This window comes from Chiloscyllium plagiosum, chromosome 29 (assembly GCF_004010195.1).
Source record: "Chiloscyllium plagiosum isolate BGI_BamShark_2017 chromosome 29, ASM401019v2, whole genome shotgun sequence".
Classification (NCBI taxonomy): domain Eukaryota; kingdom Metazoa; phylum Chordata; class Chondrichthyes; order Orectolobiformes; family Hemiscylliidae; genus Chiloscyllium; species Chiloscyllium plagiosum.
This window is the reverse complement of record NC_057738.1, coordinates 24,363,321-24,387,286: the sequence shown is the minus strand read 5'-3', so window position 1 is coordinate 24,387,286 and position 23,966 is coordinate 24,363,321. Positions and strand designations below refer to the sequence as shown.

General features: G+C 39.8%; 1 protein-coding gene across 3 annotated transcripts in view; it reads left to right on the top strand.

Moving 5' to 3' along the window:
* Positions 1-23,966, top strand: part of nkd2b (NKD inhibitor of WNT signaling pathway 2b) — a 126,734-nt gene that overhangs the window by 82,427 nt on the left and 20,341 nt on the right. For 2 of the 3 annotated variants that reach the window (XM_043719325.1, XM_043719327.1), the window contains 3 exons: positions 2,925-2,982; positions 20,246-20,373; positions 22,419-22,514. In XM_043719325.1, the coding sequence (XP_043575260.1) occupies positions 2,925-2,982; positions 20,246-20,373; positions 22,419-22,514 (282 nt within the window). The remainder of the gene's footprint in view (positions 1-2,924; positions 2,983-20,245; positions 20,374-22,418; positions 22,515-23,966) is intronic. The other variant, XM_043719326.1, reaches the window with a different exon arrangement.

Below are 23,966 nucleotides of genomic sequence, written 5' to 3'. Positions count from 1 at the left end.
AGGTTTAGAAAACTGAAATCAGTCAAGGCTCTTGGAATATAAAGGAAGTCGGAAAGAACTTAAATGAGGAATTAGGAGTACCAAAAGAGGCCATAAATATCCTTACCAAGTAGGATTAAGGAGAATCCGAAAGCATTTTCTATGTGTATTTTGAAGAAGAGGGTAGTTCAGGAAAGGGTAGGTCTGCTCAAGGGCAAAGTACGAAATTTACATGTAGAGTCAGAGGAAGTTGGTGATGTCCTTAATGAATATTTTGCATCAGTATTCACTAAGAAGGAATGATGATAAGAGTAGATATGGGTATGTTGATATTTCAGGGCATGTCAATATTAAGAAGGAAATAGAATTGAGTGGCTTGAGAAACATTAAGGTACATAAGTCCCCAGGGCCTGGTGGGATTCATCTCAGGATATTGAGAGAGGCAAGGGAGAAAGTGACTAAAGTCTTGACAAAGATCTTTGTATCTTTGTTAGCCACAGGCAGGGTGCAAGGAGACTGGATATTGGCCAATGTTGTTCCTTTGTTTAAGAAGGGCAACAGGGATATTCCAGGAAATTCTATGCCAGTGAGCCTTACATTAGAGAAATTATTGTAGAAAATTCTTAGGGACAGGACTTGTTAGGGATTGTCAGCATGGTTTTGTGCAGGGGAGATCTTGTCTCACAAACTTGATTGAATTTTTTGAGGAATGACAAAGATGATTGAGGGTAGAGCAGTGGATGTGTCTCTGGTGTTTACTAGAGCATTTTGCAAGGTCTCATATGGTAGGCTGGTTCAGAAGATTAAGTCACATAGGATCCATGATGAGTTGATAAGCTGGATATAAAATTGGCTTGGTCATGGAAGACAGAGGGTAGTTGTGGAGGGATGACTGGAGTTCTGTGACGTCTTTGTTTCTAACATATATAAATGATTTTAGTGAAAGTGTTAAGTGGTCTGATTAGTAAGTTTGCAGATGACACAAAAATTGGTGGAGTTGTGGAGAGTGAGGGAGTTTGTCAAAGGATACAGCAAGATATAGATCAATTGGAAGATTAGGTGGAGAAAGGGCAGATGGAGTTTAATCCAGACACGTATGAGGTGACATATTTTGGGAGGTCAAATGCAACGAAAGTATACAGTAAATGGCAGGACCTTTTTAGGAGCATTGATGTGCAGAAAGATCTTGGGATCCAAGTCCATAGCTCCCTGAAATTGGCAACACAAGTGAGTAATGTGGTAAAGAAGATGTTTAATATGCTTGCCTTCATTGGTTGGGGCACTGAGTATAAAATTTGGGAATTCATGTTGCGGCTGTGTAGAATTTTAGTTATGTGACATTTTGGTTATTGTGTGTAGTTCTGCTCATCACACTATAGGAAGGATGTGGAGGCTTTGGAGAGGTTTCGAAAGAGGTTTATCAGGATGTTGCCTGGATTGGGCTGTATTAGCTATAAGGAGAGGTCAGACAATCTTTGATTATTTTTGCTAGAGGGTAAGAGACTGAGGGGTGGCGGCATACAAGTATATAAAGTTATGAGAGGCATGGATAGCATCATAAAGTGCCAATTTAAAAAGGTATTGATAAATGTAATGTATAAATCGTCAGTCAAGGCTAACTTAGAATATGATGTCCAGACATCGTGCCTTGAGCAACTGCTGGCTGTGGGGAAAACACAGCTCACATTTACAAGAAGTGAGAGGCTGTACCGATGGGGAAACACTAAAATGCATTGGCAGTCCATCTGTTAGAACACAAAAGGTTATGAGGCAATCAAGATAGAGGTGTGCAAAATTGTGGGAAACCTTTGAAGGCTAAAATGTGGAGTAAGAAATGTTCCACTGGCCAGTGAGTTGGTAGTTAGAGAAAATTAATTAATTACATTTCATTTCCAAATGCAGAGTGAAATTCGGAGAATTTTAGATTAGATTAGATTAGATTACTTACAGTGTGGAAACAGGCCCTTCGGCCCAACAAGTCCACACCGCCCCGCCGAAGCGCAACCCACCCATACATCTACCCCTTACCTAACACTACAGGCAATTTAGCATGGCCAATTCACCTAACCTGCACATCTTTGGACTGTGGGAGGAAACCGGAGCACCCGGAGGAAACCCACGCAGACACGGGGAGAATGTGAAAACTCCACACAGTCAGTCGCCTGAGGTGGGAATTGAGGTGGCAAATTGGTCAAGCATTTCATGGCCTCACAAAATATTTTGGAGTCAGAACAGTTTGTAAATGGGGACTGGAGAAAAACAGAAAAATATGAGAAGCAATCTGGGGAAGTAAGGGGATGGCTCAGTGGTTAGCACTGCTGCCTCATAGTGCCAGGGACCCGGGTTTGATTGCTGCCTTTGGTGGCTGCGTGGGTTTCCTCCAGGTGCTCTGGTTTCCTCCCACAATCCATGTGCAGGTTAGGTGAATTGGCCGTGCTAAATTGCCCATAGTGTTAGGTGCATTAGTCAGGTGTAAATATAAGGTGGGGGAATGGGTCTGGGTGGGCTCCTCTTCGGAGGGTCGGTATGGACTTATTGGGCCAAAGGGCCTAATTCCATACTGTAGAGAATCTAATCAAGTCCTGGAAATATAGCATGGGTGTAATGAGCTGAATATGCACAGCTATTTATAAAATTTGAAATGCACAGAAACTATCAGTAAAAGTTCCTCGCCTGTGTTTGAAGACCATTCCTCCTCCAAAACGAGAAGAGAGGTTTAAATGAGTTCTTTCAAACAATTGTTGTTCACTTGTGGGATTGTTTTGAGGTATTTTGATTTTTAGGCACAAAGTGCTTTACTGGGATCTGTTGCTGCTTTCATTCGAGGTCCTTTTTGCAGGGAAGTGCTTATCCTTTGTGTTAATGATTCAGTGACTGAGGTTCCTTTCTATTGAAACACATCTGTTCCTTGTCTGTAATATGTTCCTTTTCTGTCTCTCCTGCAGGAGGTATTGAATGGAGAACTGAAAGGACAATTATTTGATGACCAGTGCCCCCTGGAGGGTGAGTGAAGAATGAATTATTGTTGTTATTTGTGAAATTAAACTACAAATGCTGAAAATCAATTTAAAAAAAAAGCAGACAATAAATATTTAGCCTATGAGTTGGGATCTTGATATTGTTTTGTGTGGACAAGTCCCTAAAAGCACATGACCCAATGAAGGCTGTCACTCAAAACCATCTTTAGCCATCATCCGATCTGCTGAAAGTTTCAACACTTATTGCATTTGTATAGCATCCTCACCCTAGTCAAATATCCTAACTTACTTCACAGGAGCATGATTTTCCTTTTAAAGCAATGACATCTACCAATGTTTACAGCTAAAGTGTAAGCTATTAAGGCCCAGTCCCACAGCCAGCTGAACAAAAAACCAAATCCAGTGTAACCCCTTTTATTTTTAATCTGATTATTTTAATATTAATCTGATATATTGTCTGTATGATGGACTGGAGGAGTAATGGTGATTAGGATTTATGAGGCCATGGCGTATGTGCATGAGGATTTTCAAAGTGATAGGTTGCTGAGTCAGAAGTCAGAATGAGTTAGTGAGAAAGGGGTGAATGGTGAACAGAACTGTGCAAGTTAAGGTTTCAGCCTCCAAGTGTCAGATGACATCAAGTTTACAGAGGGTGGGAAGCTGACCAGCAGAGATTAGATTAGATTAGATTCCCCTTCAACATGGAAATAGGTCCTTCAGCCCGACAAGTCCACACTGACATTCTGGAGAGCAACCGCACCCAGACCCATTTCCCTCTGACTAATACATCTAACACTATGGGCAATTTAGCATGGCCAATTCACCTGGCCCGCACATCTTTGGATTGCGGGAGGAAGCCAAAGCAAACCACACAGAATGTGCAAACTCCACCCAGATAGTCACCCAAGGCTGGAATCAAACCTGGGTCCCTGTCGCTGTGAGGCAGCATTGCCAACCACTGAGCCAACGTGCAGTTTTGAAAGAGCAGATCAGTGGTAACAAAGACATGGATGATCAGGAGATTAGCTGAAGTTTTGAATTATCAGGGTAATATTAGAGGTGGAATCAGGAGGCTAGGCACTGGAAAGAATGTGAAATTTGAAACTATGTAGAGCCAAAGGGTCATATAGGATGGAAACAGACCTGTTGGTCCAACAGACCTGTTGGTCCTGAAGAAGGGCTTATGCCCGAAACGTTGATTCTCCTGTTCCCTGGATGCTGCCTGACCTGCTGCGCTTTTCCAGCAACACATTTCCAACTTGTCCATGCCAACCAGGTATTCCAAACAAAACCAGTCCCACTTGCTTGCATTTGGTCCATATCCCACTAAATCTTTCCTGTTCATGTACCTGTCCAAATATCTTTTAAATATTTTAACTGAACCTGCATCTATCACTTCCTCTGACAGCTCATTCCACATACAAACCAGACTCTATGTGAAACATTTGCCCTTCAGCTCCCTTTTAAATCATTCTGCTCTCACCTTAAAGTTATGTTGTCTAGTTTTGAACTCCCCAACTCTAGGCAAAAGATCCTTGCTATTCACCTTCTCTATGCCCCTCTTGATTTTATAAACCTCTACAAGGTAACCGCTCAACCTCCTACGCTCTGAATTAAAAAGTGCCAGCTTATCCAGCCTCTCCTTATAACTCAAAGCCTCCAGTCCCAGTAACATTCTGGTCAATCTTTTCTGTGCTCTTTTTCATGGACAAGTGGTGTTGCAAATCAGAGAGCCTGGAGCAGATGAGAAATGGAGCAATGAGGTAGAGCTGGGCATTGCCAGTGTGCATGTAGAATCCAACATCGAAGAAACATGGTTATCATAAAATCTTATTTGTCTTTGTTTTCTTCAGGATGGTTATATCCCCTCAAACCAAGTACCAAGTGTCCACACAAAGCCTATAGAGCATCTAACATATATTCTGCATTGACAGTGAAACAGCTGTGATTAACACTGTTAGCTTAGTACCTCCTGTTGCAGTGTTTTGTCCACTGGTATTGTGTGATTTGTAACTTTGTACACCCCAGTCCAACACCGGCATCTCCAAATCAAAAGCATTAAGTGGGAGCAGTTAATGAACAAAAAAAGACCAAAATGGTGTGGGCCATTTTCCCTCCAGTCCCCTATCCCATCTCGTTGGCCCTACAATTTCCTGGCTGAGGGGGAAACACACTTTGACCAATCTAGAAAACAAAATCCTTGAGCTATCCATAGCAACTGGGCGAGCTCCATGAGACTGCAGTCCTGGTTAATGCAGGTTTCTGCTCATACCACCCACCAGCTCACAGTGGACAAGCTTGACACTTCCAAGAACATTCGGGAATGTGCTGAAAAGCTGGGAATGGTGGCTTTCCTGATGAGTTTGGGGATATGGATTACTAAAATGTTGTAGAGGTAATCTGCCTCAAAAAATAATCCGAAGAGCTAATGGAATGTTAGTTTTGACAACTAGAGTTTGTATGTTTTCCTACCAAACGAGTAGGCTGCAAGTGGGAAACCAGTGCTATCAGGACTATCAAGACCCTTATGTGAGAATTGTCAAGCATATAGTCATTGTTGGAACTTTGAAAAGTATATTTATTAAAAATTAAAAAGAACAAAATATTTGCATTTTTACAGCACCTTTCTGCTTTCCAAATTACACCCAGTGAAGTAGTTTTGAAACGAAGGCTTGGATTTCCCCTCCATGTTAAGAGTGCAGATTCCTGGCTCAACTAACACCACTCAGAACTAACTAAAGACCCAGATGGTTCCAACTTTGGATGGGCGTTGGTGGTGTGGAGGGAGGAAAAGCGAGGTGGTGGTGTGGGTGTTAATTGGATCTGAGCCCAAATCCCACCCCCACCCCTCCAAAAAAAAAACAAAAAGGAAATTGAGGTTGGAGGCAGCCACAATGGTGGGTGTGGAGGCAGCATGTGGGAAGCACTGCCCTCACTGATCTTTATGGCAGCCGTTAAACTTACAATAAAACAAAATACAGTCCTCCCACCCTCATCCGTCATTTCCCATGCACTTCCCATGCCCCATCTATGCTACTTCATCATGCACAGTACCCCATCAACTGCACAAATCTCCTTCTTAATCCCAATGATTCTCATTTGTCTAGATATCAAAGACTTACAGGGTTATAGGGGTAGTGTTGGAAAATGGCATCAAGGCACAAGATTAACCAGGATTGAGTTGAATGACAGAGGAGACACAAGGGCCCAAATGGCCTACTCTTCTTGTCTTCAATCTTACTGATTCTTCAGATGGCTGATTCCCCATCTTTGCCAACACAGTCCACTTGGATTAAACAAGAAAAATCTGAAGCTGAATTGCTCTGGTCTGCCAAGTTTTTGTATCCCAACAGGCTTAGGGTTGAGTTACTTTTCTACCTACATGTCTTGGGGATAGTATATAGGACATTAGAGCAGTTTTGGGGTTAGTAGAGACAGCAGGTGAGAAGGTACTGGGTGAGCTGGGGAAGAATTTCCTTTTTACTAGGATGAGTGAGTGAAAATGGCAACAAGCAGTTACTTTAACCAAAAATTACATTATTTAAGAATATCAAAATAAATTGACAGGTAAAAGTTTGAGCTGCTTAAAAAAAGCCAAGAGTTGTGCTTATAACCTTCAGGAGATGAGACAGCTCATCTCAAGTAAAGGGAGACTTGATATCAATTGCTGATGACAATGGTAACTTAATCAGTTGGCATGAAGTGCTATAATTGCATGTAATGCAGGGTAATCAAATGCAAAACATTATGCTTGCTTACTATTGGGCATTTCATCATTATTTAACTAGTTCTTCTTGAGCCTCCTCCCTTTATCCCTTTCGCTTGTTCAATGGTGTGTTTTTTTTGACTGACGCAAATATTTCAGTTGAATGAATGATCTTGTTTCTGCTCATTCACATGCATAGTGAGTCATGATGATGGAGCAGCCAATACCACCTTGGGGATTTACTACATTTCCTTCACTGATGTGTGAAGAATTAAACATTCGAGAGGCTGGCTCTAATTAAATAAGTCATGGACAGCTTTAGGCTTTGTAAGGGACAATTATGCAGGGTTAAAATATGTCACTTCCCAGTGATGCATGCATGTTTACAACCTCTTAATCAGTCATGGCTGAATAAGACCATAATGGATATAAGTATTTGTTTACCAAAAACTCTATCAATTAGTGTCTTCAATCGAAAGCTCAAAGGTCAGCAGAAGTTTGCAACTCCCTCACAACTCACTGTTTAATCATGTTGGAGTGGGAAGAATTGGGGCAGGAATTTGGAAGTTTATTTTGAAAACTGAAAAGCATATAAACTATTGATCCATCAATGTGTTTTGGTTATGGCTGAAAGACCTTTTATTCTGGTTAAAATCTGGCAACTGCACATTGTCTACCCAGTTAGACCATTTTGTTAGAAAACCTTGTAGTTGCTTTCTTGTTCTCAGTCTCTTTTTCTTTTTTTTAGTTCTCTGTCTCACTTTCTTCCCTCTCTTCCTCTTTGGCTTTTCCCTTTTATGTTTTTCTTTTACTTCCGTTCTCATTTTCCATTCTTGTTCTTTTTTGTTCTCTCCCTCTTTTTGAATTTTTCAGTCTTTTAAATTATAACTGAATATCACTTTCATTGAGCCCATTGAGTTTTTTATATGTTAGCACCAAGTTACTATCTTTTTCGAATTGATTAACTGGAGCAGGAAGAAAGATCATGATTCCAATTATGATATTTCCTTGTTTGTCAATGATCGACTTAACATCCACAAAAGCGAATGAAGAAATAAATAAGCTCAGGGGATTCATCTTTCGAAAATTAATAATTTGGCAACTGACTTGTGAATTTAGCCTAAGCCAAAGAAAATCAGGCTATCTGGAAAAAGCAGACAATCCAATTCAAAAACTGTGCGTTTCAATCCAAAGGGAAAATTCTACTGTCAAGAATAATAATTTAATACAATGGAAAAGAATTGAGAGGAAGTATCTTCCTGTTCTTATACATGATTAAGAAATAATACAGCCAGAAATACTTCATTTTTAAAATATGAAAGGGATGTGTGCTGAGATGAAACCAAATGATAAAGGTTTATAAATTTTCCATAAAAAATATAATTCCTGAGGTAATTGTGCTTAAAAAAAAACTCCTTTTTTTAAGCCCAATTGAACATCAAGAAGAAAAACAGAGCAGCTGCTGTCAGGTACCCTCCTGTCCTGTCCTGTCCTAAATTGCTACAACTGTTTCATGATTTTTCAGACTACTTGCTTGAGAGCAGAACTAAGCTCAAAATTCAAATCTAAGCAGGTGCTGTGATTGATTTTGTTGTGTATCTGGCTAATAGCTTTGATGACATGAGCCCTGTTAGCCTTCTCAAAGATGTAAAATTAGATTGAGCTGCTCAAATTGGAGCAAATGTTTTTGAAACCTTTGAATTAGTGATGGTTAATTTTCTGCCACAGCAGGGAGAAATGAGAAAGGGACATCGATTATTTTCACTGTCAGGAAGCTTGATAACCTGCTATTTACTTGCTTATATAAGTTGTTATTCTAGAAGGTTCACTTGGACTAATCAAAGATGGGACACTTTCCCTTTCTCACACCGATGATAAAAAAGCAATTTGGTGTGATATGATACTCCGCTGCTTTTTGAAATTTGGAGACATGGTAGCTAAAGTGGTCCTGTGTTAATTTAATTTGGACGACAATTGGAAGTTTAATTGGGCAGTAGAGCTGGTGATCTCGTCTGTTGAAGCAGCCTTTGAGGTGATGTATGGAAGCTAAAAATGCTGGAGAAGGTGTGGAAAAGAACACAAGACATTAATTTAACATGTCATAAACCTACTTGAAGCTTGATATGCAACATTCAAAGAGTAGATATCTGCCACCTATCACCTGAAGCATTGATCATATCATTAGTGCAGGAACTTCGATAATAAAGGACAAATCTACCTAGTTTGCCATCTACCATTCCACTAACCACTTGGTATTACTGCAGTTGTTGACTGTTCTAGCAATCCGTCCATCTCCTTCAGTGGGTGGGCCCACAGAGAAGATGAGAATAATCACAATCAGAGGAAACCATTGCAATGTATAGATACAAAACCACCCCTTTATTTCTAGCATGTACTTTATCTCAAATTTCTCAAGAGTTGTAACCCAAAATGCTAATTTGTTGGGGGGGAGGTGGGGGGAGCGGTAGGAAAAAAGACAATTTGATTTGATTCCCTGACGGAATTTATTTTTTGGTTCATGAGCAAACCAGTCAATGATGAATTGGCAACTCCTTCCATTTCCTGCCCAATCTTCTAATGTCTAATGTGCCTAAAACCCACCCGAGGATGTGCAGAAACAGGCAGAAATAATTAATGGAGAACTTGATTACCTTTATCCAAACTAATGTTGAACTAGCTTCAGTGGTGAGATAAAAAAAAAGGGTCACAGCCCTATGTGAGAGATCCCATGCCACCTGGTTCTGTTTAGTGTGTTGTAAGCAGAGTTTTGAGAGCTAACATTTTAAAAACCAAGCAAAGGCTGCCTCTCACTGAACACCAGGGAGTAAATTGCTTGTATATGCTTAACTAAAGAAAAAGTGAAGTGATTCATAGCTGGGAGTGATTATTAGGCTCCAATTTCATTCTCCACTTTCAGATGTTTCTTTTTTTTCAAACGTTGTTTGACCCTTTGCCAGTGAGATTATAGGCTAGTAATCACTTCCAGGTATTCATTATTCTCCATAATCTCACATGTTGAGTAAATTATTTCAATCTGTTGATTTGAAATTTGAAGACTGCTTCTTTTCATGGCTGCTTCAAAACTTAATGGAGCTAAATGATTTTTTTTGTTTTTAAACCAGTTGATCTCCCGGACTGCAGTTACTTTGCTGTTAGCCGTCAGTTCAGTATCAGTTTTGTTAGTGTAACCCTTCACCTGTGGGTTGGGTAAAATGATCTTCCCGCTTCTGGTTTTAAATTAAAACTGAGATCATGCTGGTGTTTTTATTGGGCAAGGAACAGGGAACTGCACCTGGGGGTTTTGCAAATACAGTGGAATTATTTGCTTGTCCAGTCAAGACGACAGCTCCTTGCGTTTATATAGCTGCCCTTTAGTTAGATAAAATGTCCCGAACTATTTCAAAGAACAATGATCAGACAAATTTGATGCAAGTCACATAGAGCGGTACTAGGATCAGTAGGTTTTAATGAGTACCCTAAAGGAGGAGTGATCCTTTGAGACCAGGTCATAACCTCCTCTGTCCTCCCTGTGAGGGTGTAGTGGCATAAATACAAGAACCCCATAAAACACCTCCAAATGTACTGGGGGGTACTAGCTGACACTTCCCAGAAGCAAAAGATCTTAAAAATGACCTTGCCTCCAATTTGGTCTTTTAAGAAATACTTATGTGGGGCCCATCTTGCAGCTCTACACTGTTTGTTTCCAGAGTGCTGCACAAATTCATTTTCAGCACCTACGTGGTCCAGGTTGGGTTTTCCACATTGCATCAGCCGGGTGAGTGGGGTGACATCAATATGGTGTTCCTTCACTGCTCTGCAACACCTTGGGTAGTATCGTCTCAAGGGCGCCCTATGTGCCAGAAACAAAACTGTTTTGTTTGGCACAAGATGGATACAATTTGTGTCTCTTGAGTACTCAGTGCAAATGCAAGTGTGTTTGCTTCAAAGGTGCAAGATGTAGCAATGCAATTCTGTTCAATGGAGTGCAGGTTGAGTCTATGCTAATGGCGTTAATCTAAATTTTCTTGGCTGTGATGTTTGGCGCGTAAGGGTAAGAACAGTGGCCAGAGCTTGGAGACTTGCCACAAGCAAATAAATCTCTGACTTCTTCCTGTTGACCCTGGCATAAAAATTCATATATCTCCACAGATCTAGTCAGGAATGTGTTTATGTTTTATTGATCCCCAGATAGGTGAGGATCCTGAGGTCTGTGCTAGTTATGCGTAAAGGGACATCAGAATGGGTTTCAGTCATTCAATTATTTATATAGGTCAAAAAGCAATTTTTATTGGGCACAAGATCATGTTCCCTGTTCTGAAATGAGGAATGTAAGGGAGGCCATATATACAAGATAGTCTTCAATAAATCTAGTAAGGAATTCAGGTGAAGTTTCTTTTCCCCACCCCCCTCAGTGAGCAGTTAGAATGTGGAACTTGCAATCACTTAAGGTGTCTATTTATTTTTAAGGGAAAAAGTTAACATCCTTTAAAAAGAAGCTTGAACTTCCAGTTACGAGCTGAAAGAAGGACACAGAATTTCACGTTTTACAATTGCTTACTGTTTAAAAAAAATGCTAAAATTGCCACTGAAATAAAAACAAAACATTGCAACTGCTACCAATCAGAAATGAAAGATAAGAGTGCAGGGTAAATGCAGCTTGTCTGGCAGCATCTGTGGAGAAAGAAACAAGAGTTCCCTTTGAATCTCATATGCCTCTATATTTGAAAAAGATACTTGACTGAAATCCAATTTTCTGTTTGTAGCCAATGAACACTTTAAATTGCAGAATGGAATATTCCCCTTTATGGTCAGTATACATTGCATTCTCCATGATCATAGTCCTTTAGCAAATGGTCCACATTTATCCCGAGCTTCCAATCATTTTCATTTCCATATGTAACCGATTAGTAACTGTAAGTGACTGTCTCCAGGATTTCATCACCTGTCAGAGCATTCCTTGAGTAGTGCATAAGCAGTAAAGCCCTTTCTGATGATTCTTCATCCCCAGTGCCACGTCCGCAATTTTGGAATGTAAGACAGAGGAGAAAGAGTAGGCTATTCAGACTTCAGGCCTTAGACATATACAGGATGCTTCACTTTGTCTAAAGCCCAGTATCTTCCCATATCCAGCTATGGTGGCTTACAAAGCCAAGCAGCCTTCCCTCTAGTAGACCACACCAGAACCTGACTGAAATATTCATTGACTTATAGGGAAGCCTGCAACCTGATTTTCAAGAGAGGCTTCCTCTGCCCTCATCCCCATGGCAACTGCATCCAGGTAGACATGTTAATTAGCTACCCATGATCCCCTATTCTCATAGAAGCAAATGGGCTGTTTACAGCATATTTTGTTACAATTCAATGCCTTCAATGACATCCTGATACCTTGGGTGATTCTGGGTCAAATTTTCCCTCTTGAGTTAGGAACATTCCCAAAGCTGCAAACTCTACTCTGGAGGAAGTGCCCCGATCTTCATACTTTTGTTCCAGTGGGATTGGTTTTAATGGGATTTGGATGTGCTGTCCTCAAGCAGTGCAGAGATGGCCAAAGGGGTTGTTGGATGCTGAGGGAGGATGCTTAAAAGTTCCTGTTAGATAAAAAATATCCCTGTGGCCCTCATCCCTCATAACCATTCCACCCCATCCATGCCACCATCCATTGTCCTAGCTAAGGTCCCTCCATGTTCATTATACTCCTCTAGTCACACCCCAGTGCCTTTTTGTCTTCAGTGCCAGCTTTGTGCTCACTCATGCACATTGACACTGCCCCATCCAACACCCTTTGCACTTTCATGCTCCATGCCAATTCCCCCTGTAACCACTCTAAGCAGACCTCAAAAACTGTACAGAGATGAGATAAAACAAGTGTTATTACAGACTTCATTGTCTTCCTAAAAGAAGTTTCATTCATAAAATCCCATTCCAAATATATAATGATTTCAAGTACTTAATCCTCCATTTTAAAAAATGCTTTATAAACCCCACATTAAGGACTTTATAACCATTCAGACTTATCAGTCAAACTACAAGCCTATAGCATAATCTTCTGATAATGATAGGTTGTAGAATTAGTTGTGCAGGACTATTCCAATAAGGATACCCCTCAAGCTTAGACTAACAGGCAATGAAATTGCAAGCATCCACAGCAAGCTGGGTTTTATTTCAGAATTTTAGTGGGTTTGAGAAATGTGAATGACTTGACATCTTGATAGTTCCAACAAGGTTATCATGTTGATTGTAAACAATCCCAAAGGGACACTTAAACCCCTCCAAAGAGCTTCCTCTTTAAATGTCTCCAACAAAATTAGTCCTTTCCTTAGATATCTGAAGCCAGAGTTTTGGAAATCCTAGTTATGAAAATTGCATCTGTTTGAATAAAACTGCAACTTTAAACAGTGAGCTGCCTCTCGAATCCATGGATATTCAAGCTACAAATTATCCCCATAGCTGATTGTAACAAAAAAACAAGAACAAATGTTGAATTCAAAGCTAAATTATTGATTCAGGCATAGTGTCATCAAGTTTGAACAGTTTTATTGTTTCAAAAAAAATTAACCATAATGGGAGGAGTTTTCCTGAAATTCTGTACAACGGGGTGTCCACTCTGTAATTCCTTAACCCTGAAAATTTAGAGCTCAGACAACCCTTTCATACTTAGGATTAGTAAAACTTCTGCCAGGATTTTATAAGCCTGATGGCCTGCAAATGATGCAAAGGCAATGGATTAGTGGTATTATCACTGATCTGTTAATCCAGATAATGTTCTGGGAACCTGGGTTCAAATCCTACCACGGCAGATGGTGGAACTTGAATTCAATAAAATTGAACATTTTAATCCGGAATTAAGAGTCTGATGATGATCATGGATCCATTGTCAATTGTTGGGAAAAACCAATCTGGTTCACTAATGTCCTTTAGAAAAGGAAACTGCCATCCTCACCTGGTCTGGCCTACACGTGACTCCAGACCCATAGTGATATCGAATTAATAGATAAATCCTAAATTTGCTACCATAAGCAATATACTGCTGTTAATCACTTATACAGATAATTGGCGATCACAAGTGCAATTGCAGAATTTGTGGACAATGCCAAAGTAGGTGATATGATCAACTCTGAGGAACTCCAACAAAATGCAAGATGAGGCTAATAAATGGGCAGAATGAATATGCAAGTGGCAAACAAATTTCAATACAAGTGTGAAGGTGGGAGCAATAAGGAGGCATTTGAACAAGGCCTTTGCTTTTAGAAAGACAAAGTGTTGGGACTCATCTCCAGAGGAATAGAATTGAAGAGCTGAGAACATAGAACGTTACAGCACAGTACAGGCCCTTTGGCCCTCGATGTTGCGCCAACCTGTGAAATTAATCTGATGCCCACCCAACCTACACCGTTCCATTGCTATCCATATGTATGCCCAATGCCCATTTAAATGTCCTTAATGTCGGCAAGTCTACTACTATTGCAGGCAGGCCATTCCATGCTCCTACTACTCTGAGTAAAGAAACTACCCCTGATATCTCTCCTAAATCTGTCACTCCTCAATTTAAACCTATGTCCCCTCGTGTTAGCCTTCACCATCTGAGGAAAAAGGGTCTCACTGTCCTATCTAACCCTCTGATTATTTTACACATCTCGATTAGGTCACCTCTCAACCTTATCTTCAATGACAACAGCCTCAGTTCCGTCAGCCTTTCCTCGCTACCACATCCTTCCTATAGTGCGGTGACCAGAACTGTATACAATGCTTCAGGTGTGGCCTTACCAGTGTCTTGTACAGCTGAAGCATGACCTCGTGGCTCTGAAACTCAATCCTCCTGCCAATAAACACCAACACACCATATGCTTTCTTAACAACCCTACCAACCTGGGTGGCAACTTTCAGGGATTTATGCACCTGGTCACCGAGATCTCTCTGCTCATCTACACTGCCAAGAACTTTACCATTAGCCTGGTACTCAGCATTCATGTTATTTCTTCCGAAGTGAACTACCTCGCACTTTTTTGCATTGGACTCCATTTGCCACTTCTCAGTCCAGCTCTGCATCTTATCTATGTTCCTCTGTAACCCACAACATCCTTCAGCACTATCTACAACTCTGCCTACTTTAGTGTCGTCTGCAAATTTACTAACCCATCCTTCTACGCCCATATCTGGATCATTTATAAAAATGACAAACAGTAGTGGCCCTAAAACAGATCCTTGTGGCACACCACTAGTAACTGAGCTCCAGGATGAACATTTCCCATCAGCCACCACCCTCTGTCTTTCAGCTAGCCACTTTCTGATCCAATTTGCTAAACCACCTTCAATCCTGAAACTCTGTATTTTGTGCAATAGCCTCCTGTGTGGAACCTTATCAAACGCCTTACTGAAGTCCATATACTGAAGAACTTGTGTTAAACATGACAAGACCACACTTGGAGTGTGGTGCACAGTTCTGGTTTGCATATTTTGTAATGAAAAATGTAAAACAATATTTGTAAGGATGATGCCTAAAATAAGAGGATATAACTGGGAGGAGAGATTGAACGGGATGCTCTGATTCTTTCAGAATGTATCGAGTCTTTAAATTCTGAAGGAGGTTAATGATATAAATGTAGGAAAGATATTTCCACTTTGTGAAAGGTTCTAAAGCTAAGGGCTATAATTTGGAGGTCTTGTTGTGCAATGAGTAGTATCCCAGTCTCAATACCCAAGGTGGAGATTGTGGATCAGATCTGCCTTGGGATGGAAAACTGAAGAAGTGGATGACAATCACCAATTCATTTGTCCGAAGAATTGTTGCAATGTTGATGCGATTACCACTTCATACAATTAATGTATATATTGATGCTCTTGAGGGGAAACTGGATAGGTTTCCCCTCAAGATAAGAGCAGAAGGTATTACTGATAAGATTACATAAAGAGGGCTGGGAGGGGGCTTGTCCAGGGAATAAACACCATTAAGGAATTGTTGGGTTCAAGTTCTTGTTCCTATCTAAATTCTATGTAATCTGCTAGTGTTAGTAACTGCAGGTAATTGGAGACAGATGGGGACCCTGATGTTAGGTATTTGGATTCCAATATAATTTTATTGTAGGTATCTTTTTTAACTTTGTTTCTTTTACTATTTTATACAGAAGTATTTTTGTACTGAGGTACCTTTGTACTTAAGATGGCACCATGTGTGGTGACATTATATACATTTCATTGTACTCCTGTACTAAAGGACTTGAGTACACGTGACAACAAAAGCTAAATCTATGTGATTTATGGAGATGAAGTAGCAGCCTATCCTGTGGTCCATAGTATCCAGCCAGCTTCAGGCCTTAATGTTTTTGGATTAAATTACTGCTGTTCCTAGGCAGCATAATTATGACCCAGGAAGATAGTGAGTTGACAGTCAATGGAGAGTGACAAGACTGGGGTGAATAGGTCAGGGTAGGGGAGCCTCGACAAGGAGTGTAGAGTTGAGGCACTGGTGAAATGCCTGCTTCTCTATCTCTAAACGAGTATTTGTTTTCTGAAGAAGGGTCACTGGACCTGAAATGTGGATGGCACAGTAACTCAATGGTCAAAACTGCTGCCTAACAGCGCCAGGGACCCAGGTTAAATTCCAGCATCAGGTGACTGTCTGTGTGGAGTTTGCATATTTTCTTCGTGTCTGTGTGGGATTCCTCCGGGTGCTCTGGTTTCCTCCCACAGTCCAAAAATGTACAGGTTAGGTGAACTGGCCAAGTTAAATTGCCCATGGTGTCCAGGGATGTGTAGTTTAGGTGCATTAGTCAGGGGAAATATACAGTAATAGGGTAGGGTAAGGGGTCTGGGTGGCATACTCTTCGGAGGGTTGGTGTGGACTTGTTGGGCCGAAAGGCCTGTTTGTATAGTGTAGGGATTCTAATTCTAAAAGAAATGTAAACTCTGATTTCTCTCCATAGATGCTGCCAGATCTGCTGAGTTTTACCAGTTATTTCTGTTTTTGCTTCTGATTCCCAGCATCTGCATTTTTTTGGGGGGGGTTTGAACATTTATTTTACTTTTTACATGATGTAGAGGGATAGTGACAGCTAATGCTACACTGACTGATTTGAAATCTCAAGTGCAACACCTGATCCACATAATCCAAACCAGTTTCCTTGTGGGAATTAAATCTGGATGCTGAGTTACTCCTTTGCTTATATGTGGAGCACAGTGTCTGTATTAACCCTCCACTTTAACTGATGGCAGTTACCAATGTGGTTGTGTCCTGAACAAAGGTCCAAATCATTGTTATTCCCTGAAATTCTTTTTTCTTGCTCTTCTCCTCCATCCACCTATTCTTTTTCATCTGGAAAACAGGAGCAGCAAGGATTATTTTGTAGCCTCTCCTCTCCATATTATTGCATTATATTTCATGATCGTTAAGTCAAAGGACTTTTCAAGAGTCATGCTTATGATGTCATCATTGCATCTTAGGATGTGACCTGAGGGTGTGAATGTCTCAGAATCTATCTTACCTTGGATCACTTAAAGCATGACACCCAACAGGAAGTATGCGCCTCTGTTTTAAATTAATACCTTAATATTAACCTAGACGTTTCTGCCCGAGGAATGCAATGTTTATACATAATAAATCATTGTAATAGATGTCTGTTGGATACTTTCACATTTTTAAAAATTTGGAAGGTAACATAAACACTACCACATTGAGTAAAACACTCTGCTGGGAGCAAGTTTGCACCACATATGGATACAAATCTTACATCGAGATTCAAGTAAGAGTTTTTAACTATTCAGCACTAGATACACATTTGTTGGAAGCAACAGCAGCTTGTCATACTTTTTAAAATTATTAATGTTTCAATTGAAGTAGCTCCATGGAAGAAAAATAAGAACATTGGCTTACTTCTGTTTCTAAGCCCAATCAGCCTTCAAGCCCACTCTGTTATTCTGTAAGATAATTGGTGATCTGGTTGTGATCTCAACTGCACTTTCCTTTCAGCCCGCCAATACCTTTGGCTCCTGTGTCTATCAAAAATCTATCTAACGCTGCCTTGGATAAATTTAATGTTCCAGTCTCCATTGTTTTCAGGAGATAAGAATTTGGAAATTAAAACACCTCTTCTCCATCTTAAAGTGGCGACGTCTTATTCTTAAACAGTCTCCCTTTGTTGTAGTTACCTTTTGCAACCCACTCTATCAAATCCACTTAGAACCTTGAGTTTCACTAAGGTCACCTTTCATTTTTCTTAATTCCCACAGGTCTGGGCCCAATTTGTTCAGCTTTTTCTCCTAACGTAACTCTTCATCCCAGGAATCAGTTGTATGAACCTTTTCTGAGAAGCTTTGAATGTAATTTTTATCTTTATTCAGATAAGGAGGCCATAACTGTACACAGTAATCCAGACGTGGTCTCACCAAGGCTCTACATAGTTGCAGCAAAACTTCCCTGTGTTTCTGTTCACTTGCAATAAACCCTAACATTTCATTTGCCTTCCTAATCATGTGCTGCACTTGCATTCCAACTTTTGTGATTCTGCGCCAGCTCCAGGAATTCCCAGAATGTTTCTCATGCAATGAAATTTCTTTGAAAATTTCTTGTTTGGAATTTTTCCCTGGAAAACAGTTTCCTGTGCATTTGGCCTTTTCTACCACCTGGCTTAATCCAAATCCCATCTGGAGTATCACTTAAAAAGTCTTGTTGAATGTTGCATTCCTTTCCAGCACATGGAAGCCCTTGCCAATATGTACCCGTCAACTGATGTTGCTAATACAGATGGTGTGGTCATTTATCTCATTACTGTTTGTGGGATTTTGCTGTGTGTCTAAATTGGCCACTAAATTTCTTGTATTAATACAATGACAAAGCTTCACATGTTCCTCATTGCCTGTCAACTGTCTCAATGAGTCCCTCTTTGACTTGCTGTCAGGTTTTGTCTGCTGGATTTCAGGATGTCTTACTGCATTAATGGTACAATGATAATAAAAAAGTTACTGCTATAAAACACTTGGGATATTGGGAGAATACAGGACGTTCTCTACAAATGCAAACCTTTCCTTTCAGTAGATGAGGAAGTGAACTATCTGCTCAAAATCAGGGACGAGTTTTACTTGTCTCTTTTGTTACTTGTTTCGTTGAGCTGTCAGTATACTGGTGTCCAGAGTCATTAAGATGAATGACACATTCAGGAAATAAAGTCACCTTTGACCAAATTAATGCACATACCATGTGACTTCACATTGGAATTGCAAGAATTTAAGAAAGTACTGGAACAGGAAAACATCATTCAGCGCAGTAAAACTTAATTCTGTGACATGCACTATCTTTAATTAACCATATCTGCCGTTTGCATGGAGTCAGTATTCCATTTCTTTGGAAATTTGTGAATTCTGCAGGGAGAAACTACAGTTTATTTGCTTGTGAGGAAATCATTATGGAAATAAATAAAGTTTATTGAATGATTACATGTTTTTAAGACTAGTTAATGTTTTTGGGGCAGTTCCAATGTGCTGATGGCCAGCCTCTGATCTTCTACCCACCTTAAATTCAGCTTATTTAGAATTCTGCTAGCATTCATTCTAACTTGTACCAAGTCCTGTTCACCAAAACTGGCTCAATGTCAGATGATGCCTGAGCTTTAAAAATTTTTTCAACTCCTCCCTATTCCTGTAACTTCCTACAGCTTTAATACCCTTCCATTGCTCTACCACTCAGACTCTTGCAATTTTGGCCTGTTGCACATCCCCAGTTTCCTTCAACACAGTAGTCCTGGCAGACTAAGTTTGAAGCTCTGGAATTCCCTTTTTAAATCTCCACTCACCTCCTTAAAATCTACCTGTTTGATCAGGAAAGGGGGGTGGGCAATCCTATTTGTAACGTTTACATAGATGAAGTATCATGTATAAAGTGGAATTATGATGTCAGTGCAATGCCATGGTTCCATTGGTTATATTCTCACCTCTAAATTGGATGGTTGCATGTTCAAATCCCACTACCGGGTCATAATCTAAGCAGACACTTCAATGAACCACTGTTGGCATTTCAGCCTGGGCAGCATTGCAGCTTTTGAATGAGATGTTAAGCCAACATTTCATCTGCCCTTTCAGAAGGATGTGGCACTTTTCAAAGAAGATTAAGGAAGTTGCTGGCTAATACTTTTTTTTAAAATCAGCAACAGTCCATCTGTAAAATGGTCAAATTACCCAAGACCACTTTGTGTTTGTGGGATCTCGCTGTGTGAAAATTAGTTGCGATGTCATTAAAGAGTGACTGCATTCAAAACACAATTACTTTATTGGCTGTAAGCGTGTTCTGAACTTGTGAATTATAGAATCCCTACAGTATGGAAACAGGATCAACCCTCCAAAGAGTATCCCACCGAGACCCATTCCCCAAATATTCTACATTTCCCCGAACTAATGCACCTAGCCTACACATCCCTGAACACTTAGCACGGCCAATTCACCTACCCTGCTCATCTTTGGACTGTAAATAGCATTTTGTGAACTAATCAAGTGCAATACTGAGAATTAGTATACTGACCTTGCATCATCCTTAGTCGTAAATAGATATTCATTATCTGATTTGTCTGTTTTTGCTTCTTCCCTAATTTTTCACCAGTGGTGCTCCCACCAGAGAAAGCAGAGCCATGTGATGGATTCACGTCCACCTTCAGCCAAGATGATGGAGAAAAATGTCCTGGTAAAGAAGGCAGTAGAGGGACAGGCAAGAAACGACTGACCTTTGATGTGAGTTTTTCAGTCTGAAGATAGTGAATTATTGAAGAAATTGCGTTGAGAAGAGTTCTATTGATGAGGCATGGTTAACTTTAGCTCTTTAAAAACAAAATGTCCAAACAGATGTTTGTGTTTTGCCTTTACTAAATTAATATATTGTTATAGACTTTGGCAGTTATTCTATACACCTATTAGATGGTTGGGCTCAAAACAGAATATGTTTGAAGAATTAGGGTAATGCTGGAGTCTTATGTCTGGTCTATGAAATGGGTCCCTGCTGGAAGCACATGAGAAGTGAGAGGTCAGGAATTGGCCATTCAATTCTCTATTCATTTGGATCACGACTAACCTGTATGTAACTTCATTTACTCACCTTTGCTTCAGATCCACTAATACTCTTGCCTTTTCAGTTGACCCAGCGTCAACAATTCTTGAAGGAAAGAGTTCCAGATTCCATTATCCCTTCTGTGAAATGCTTCTTGATGTTAACCCTGAAAGCCTAGGCATAACGTTTAGTTTATTCCCTCATTTCCAAATACCTCCATCAGACCTAGTCTCTCTCCCACTGTCCTTCACCTCTCTCTCTCTTTCCTACTGTTTCCCTCTCTATACATCATCTCTTAATCTTCTGTACCCAGGGAAATGCAAGCTGAGTCAATGTAACCCTTTTCTTGTACAATAGTCACATGCATAAGAAGTAGATTACTTTAGCTGTGTACAAGCTCATAATCTCATGACTTGTTTGATTCTAATTATGACATTTATATGATTCCCATGATAAAATCGGTTGCACAGTTGATGTTGCAGTGGAATACATGTCCATGAAGACACTAATTTAATGATTTCCTCAAACCTTGCTCCTTAGGCTTACAATTGAATTGGACCTTGTACATAAGCTGTATCAATCCCTCACTGTAAAGTTCCAGAGCAAATAAACTTTTTTCCCAGTATATTACAACTTTAATTTAACTAGTATAAAAGTGCTATCTAATTTGTTAACCACATGTGACCAACTGAAAATCAAGTGTGGAGCATTTACCATCGATTTAGAGAATAGAAATGAGTAATACATCCCATTTCTGTACATGGAATTTCGATACTGATATGTGCATTGTTTGGCAACAGTATCAGGAAAATAAGAGGGTTTTTTGATTGGTATGGATGCTTTCATTCTTTGGTGGTGGATGATATGCAAGAATAAATGTGTGAAATGGATTTACTTCGATTGTGTGTAAAGTGCTTTGTGCGTTTGTGCCCATAACTGGTCAGCAGTTTCTATTGCACAGTGTTGCGCTCAATCTCTTCCATATTAGTCAGTGGGTAACTCTGGTCTCGAGCTGAAGCTTACTGATTTGGAAGGTCTGTGATACGGTTTTTCCATCTGTGTGCCCATAAAATGATATTCGGAAGGGTGGAATTGGCCTTTGAATTCATTGGTTGGAGAAGGATAGAATTTGCTAGGCCTCCCTGTCAAATAGTTTCATGGTGATCCTCACTGTGGGGAAAAGTGGGGATGTATAAATGAGTGGTTAACTAGATTAGCCAGAGTTTCTAATATCAAACTCACACATTGGGATGATTATTCAGGTGAATAAGCTATCAATACCTATAGAAAATAGATTTCTTCAATTCTAGAAGTTCTGTTATACTTTTCCAAAGCAGTAATTGAATATAAGGTGAAAGAAATTTAATCTAATGGAATTCAAAGAGCTACAAAATAAAGGCAAATAAGTTGCCAGTTATTCCTTAAATAAACTAGTAACTCATCCCTCAATTGGGTCTGGGTGGGTTACTCTTCGGAGGGTCAGTGTGGATTGGTTGGGCCAAAGGGCCTGTTTCCACACTGTAAGGAATCTAATCTAAGCTACACTTTTATAAGGGGACACCATTTCCCAGAAACAGTAGAATTTGGCAGTGGCTTGAGCCTAGGTTTTGCATTACTACCATACCACATTTTATTCTTCCGATGCACCTAGAGTTATGACTTGTTTCAACCTGTTAATAAAAATCCCACAAGTAGAGGAAATTTAGAATAGAGAAATGCACTTTCTTTTCAGGAGCTAGAGTGTGACGTATCTGTTGAAGAAGATAACCATCAGGAATGGACCTTCACTCTTTATGATTTTGACAACTGTGGCAAGGTTACTAAGGAGGTACTTTTACATTTACATTTGTTTCTGCTTCTTGGGAAGTCATGGTGTATTAATTTCCACAAACTACCAATATAAATAACATTAATAAAACTTTAGATGTCTTATAATTGGGAGAGATGATAGAGAGTACATGATGAACCCTAAAGAAGCTCGCAATTTTTACAATAGAGAATTATCCAGTAATTTCTGGTGTTGCTTTATTAGAACAATTCAAGAAGCCACAATCCGTTGATGAGTGTATGAATGTGAAATGTGCATGATTGATGGGGATTGACCCTGGGACTGTGGAGTAAGAAGCTGCAGTCAAGCTTTAGCTATGTGAGACCTGAAACAAACTGAAATGTGCAGAATCACTTTGAAGTGTAAGACCTGCCTCACTCTCAAATGGTTTGACTACATAATCGATGTAGGAAAGGTCTGCAAGGTTCCATCTTCGTTTTAGTTTTAGACCCTCTGAAATGTTGGGTATGGGAGAACATTTTTACAAGAAGCAATATTATTTGTAAGTAATCAAGTGAGATCTTTTTTTATTGCGTTGTGATTCTAGAGAATTCTTCGTCTTCAACATTGGATTGATCCTTAATTTCTGTAGAAGTCCTTTCATCTATTACTTTGTATTTTTGCTGATTATGTTTTTCTCCGACATCTGACTTTTGTACTGAACTTCGATACAATTGACTTTTTTTAAATAAAAGAATCATCCTAGGGTATCCATGTTATCTGTTTGTATGTGAAAGTTTATACGGCATTTCTTGGGTGGAGAAATCTTCTACAAGTTATGATAGCATTTTTATTGCCAGATGGATTGTGGAATAACTGCAAGTACGGTCAATACTGTCATTGGCAGTAGAGGGAAGAGTAATGTTGTAATTTGAAGTTGATTAGCAATGATTTAATTATTGCTTAATGGGGCATTAAAGCATAGAACAATTAATACATCCATGGAAGTTATTTGGGTGGAACTGACAAATAAGAAAGGGATGATCACCTTATTGGGATTGTATTATAGACCCCCTAATAGTCAGAGGGAAATTGAGAAACAAACTTGTAAGGAGATCTCAGCTATCTGTAAGAATAATAGGGTATTTATGGTAGGGGATTTTAACTTTCCAAACATCGACTGGGACTGCCATAGTGTTATGGGTTTAGATGAAGAGGAATTTTTAAAGTGCATACAAGACAATTTTCTGATTCAGTATGTGGATGTACCTACTAGAGAAGGGCAAGTGACTGAGGTGTCAGTGGGGAAGCAGTTTAGGGCCAGCGATCATAATTCTATTCGTTTTAAAATCGTGATGGAAAAGGATAGACCAGATCTAAAAGTTGAAGTTCTAAATTGGAGGAAGGCCAATTTTGACGGTATTAGGCAAGAACTTTCGAAAGCTGATTGGGAGTAGATGTTCACAGGTAAAGGGACGGCTGAAAAATGGGAAGCCTTCAGAAATGAGATAA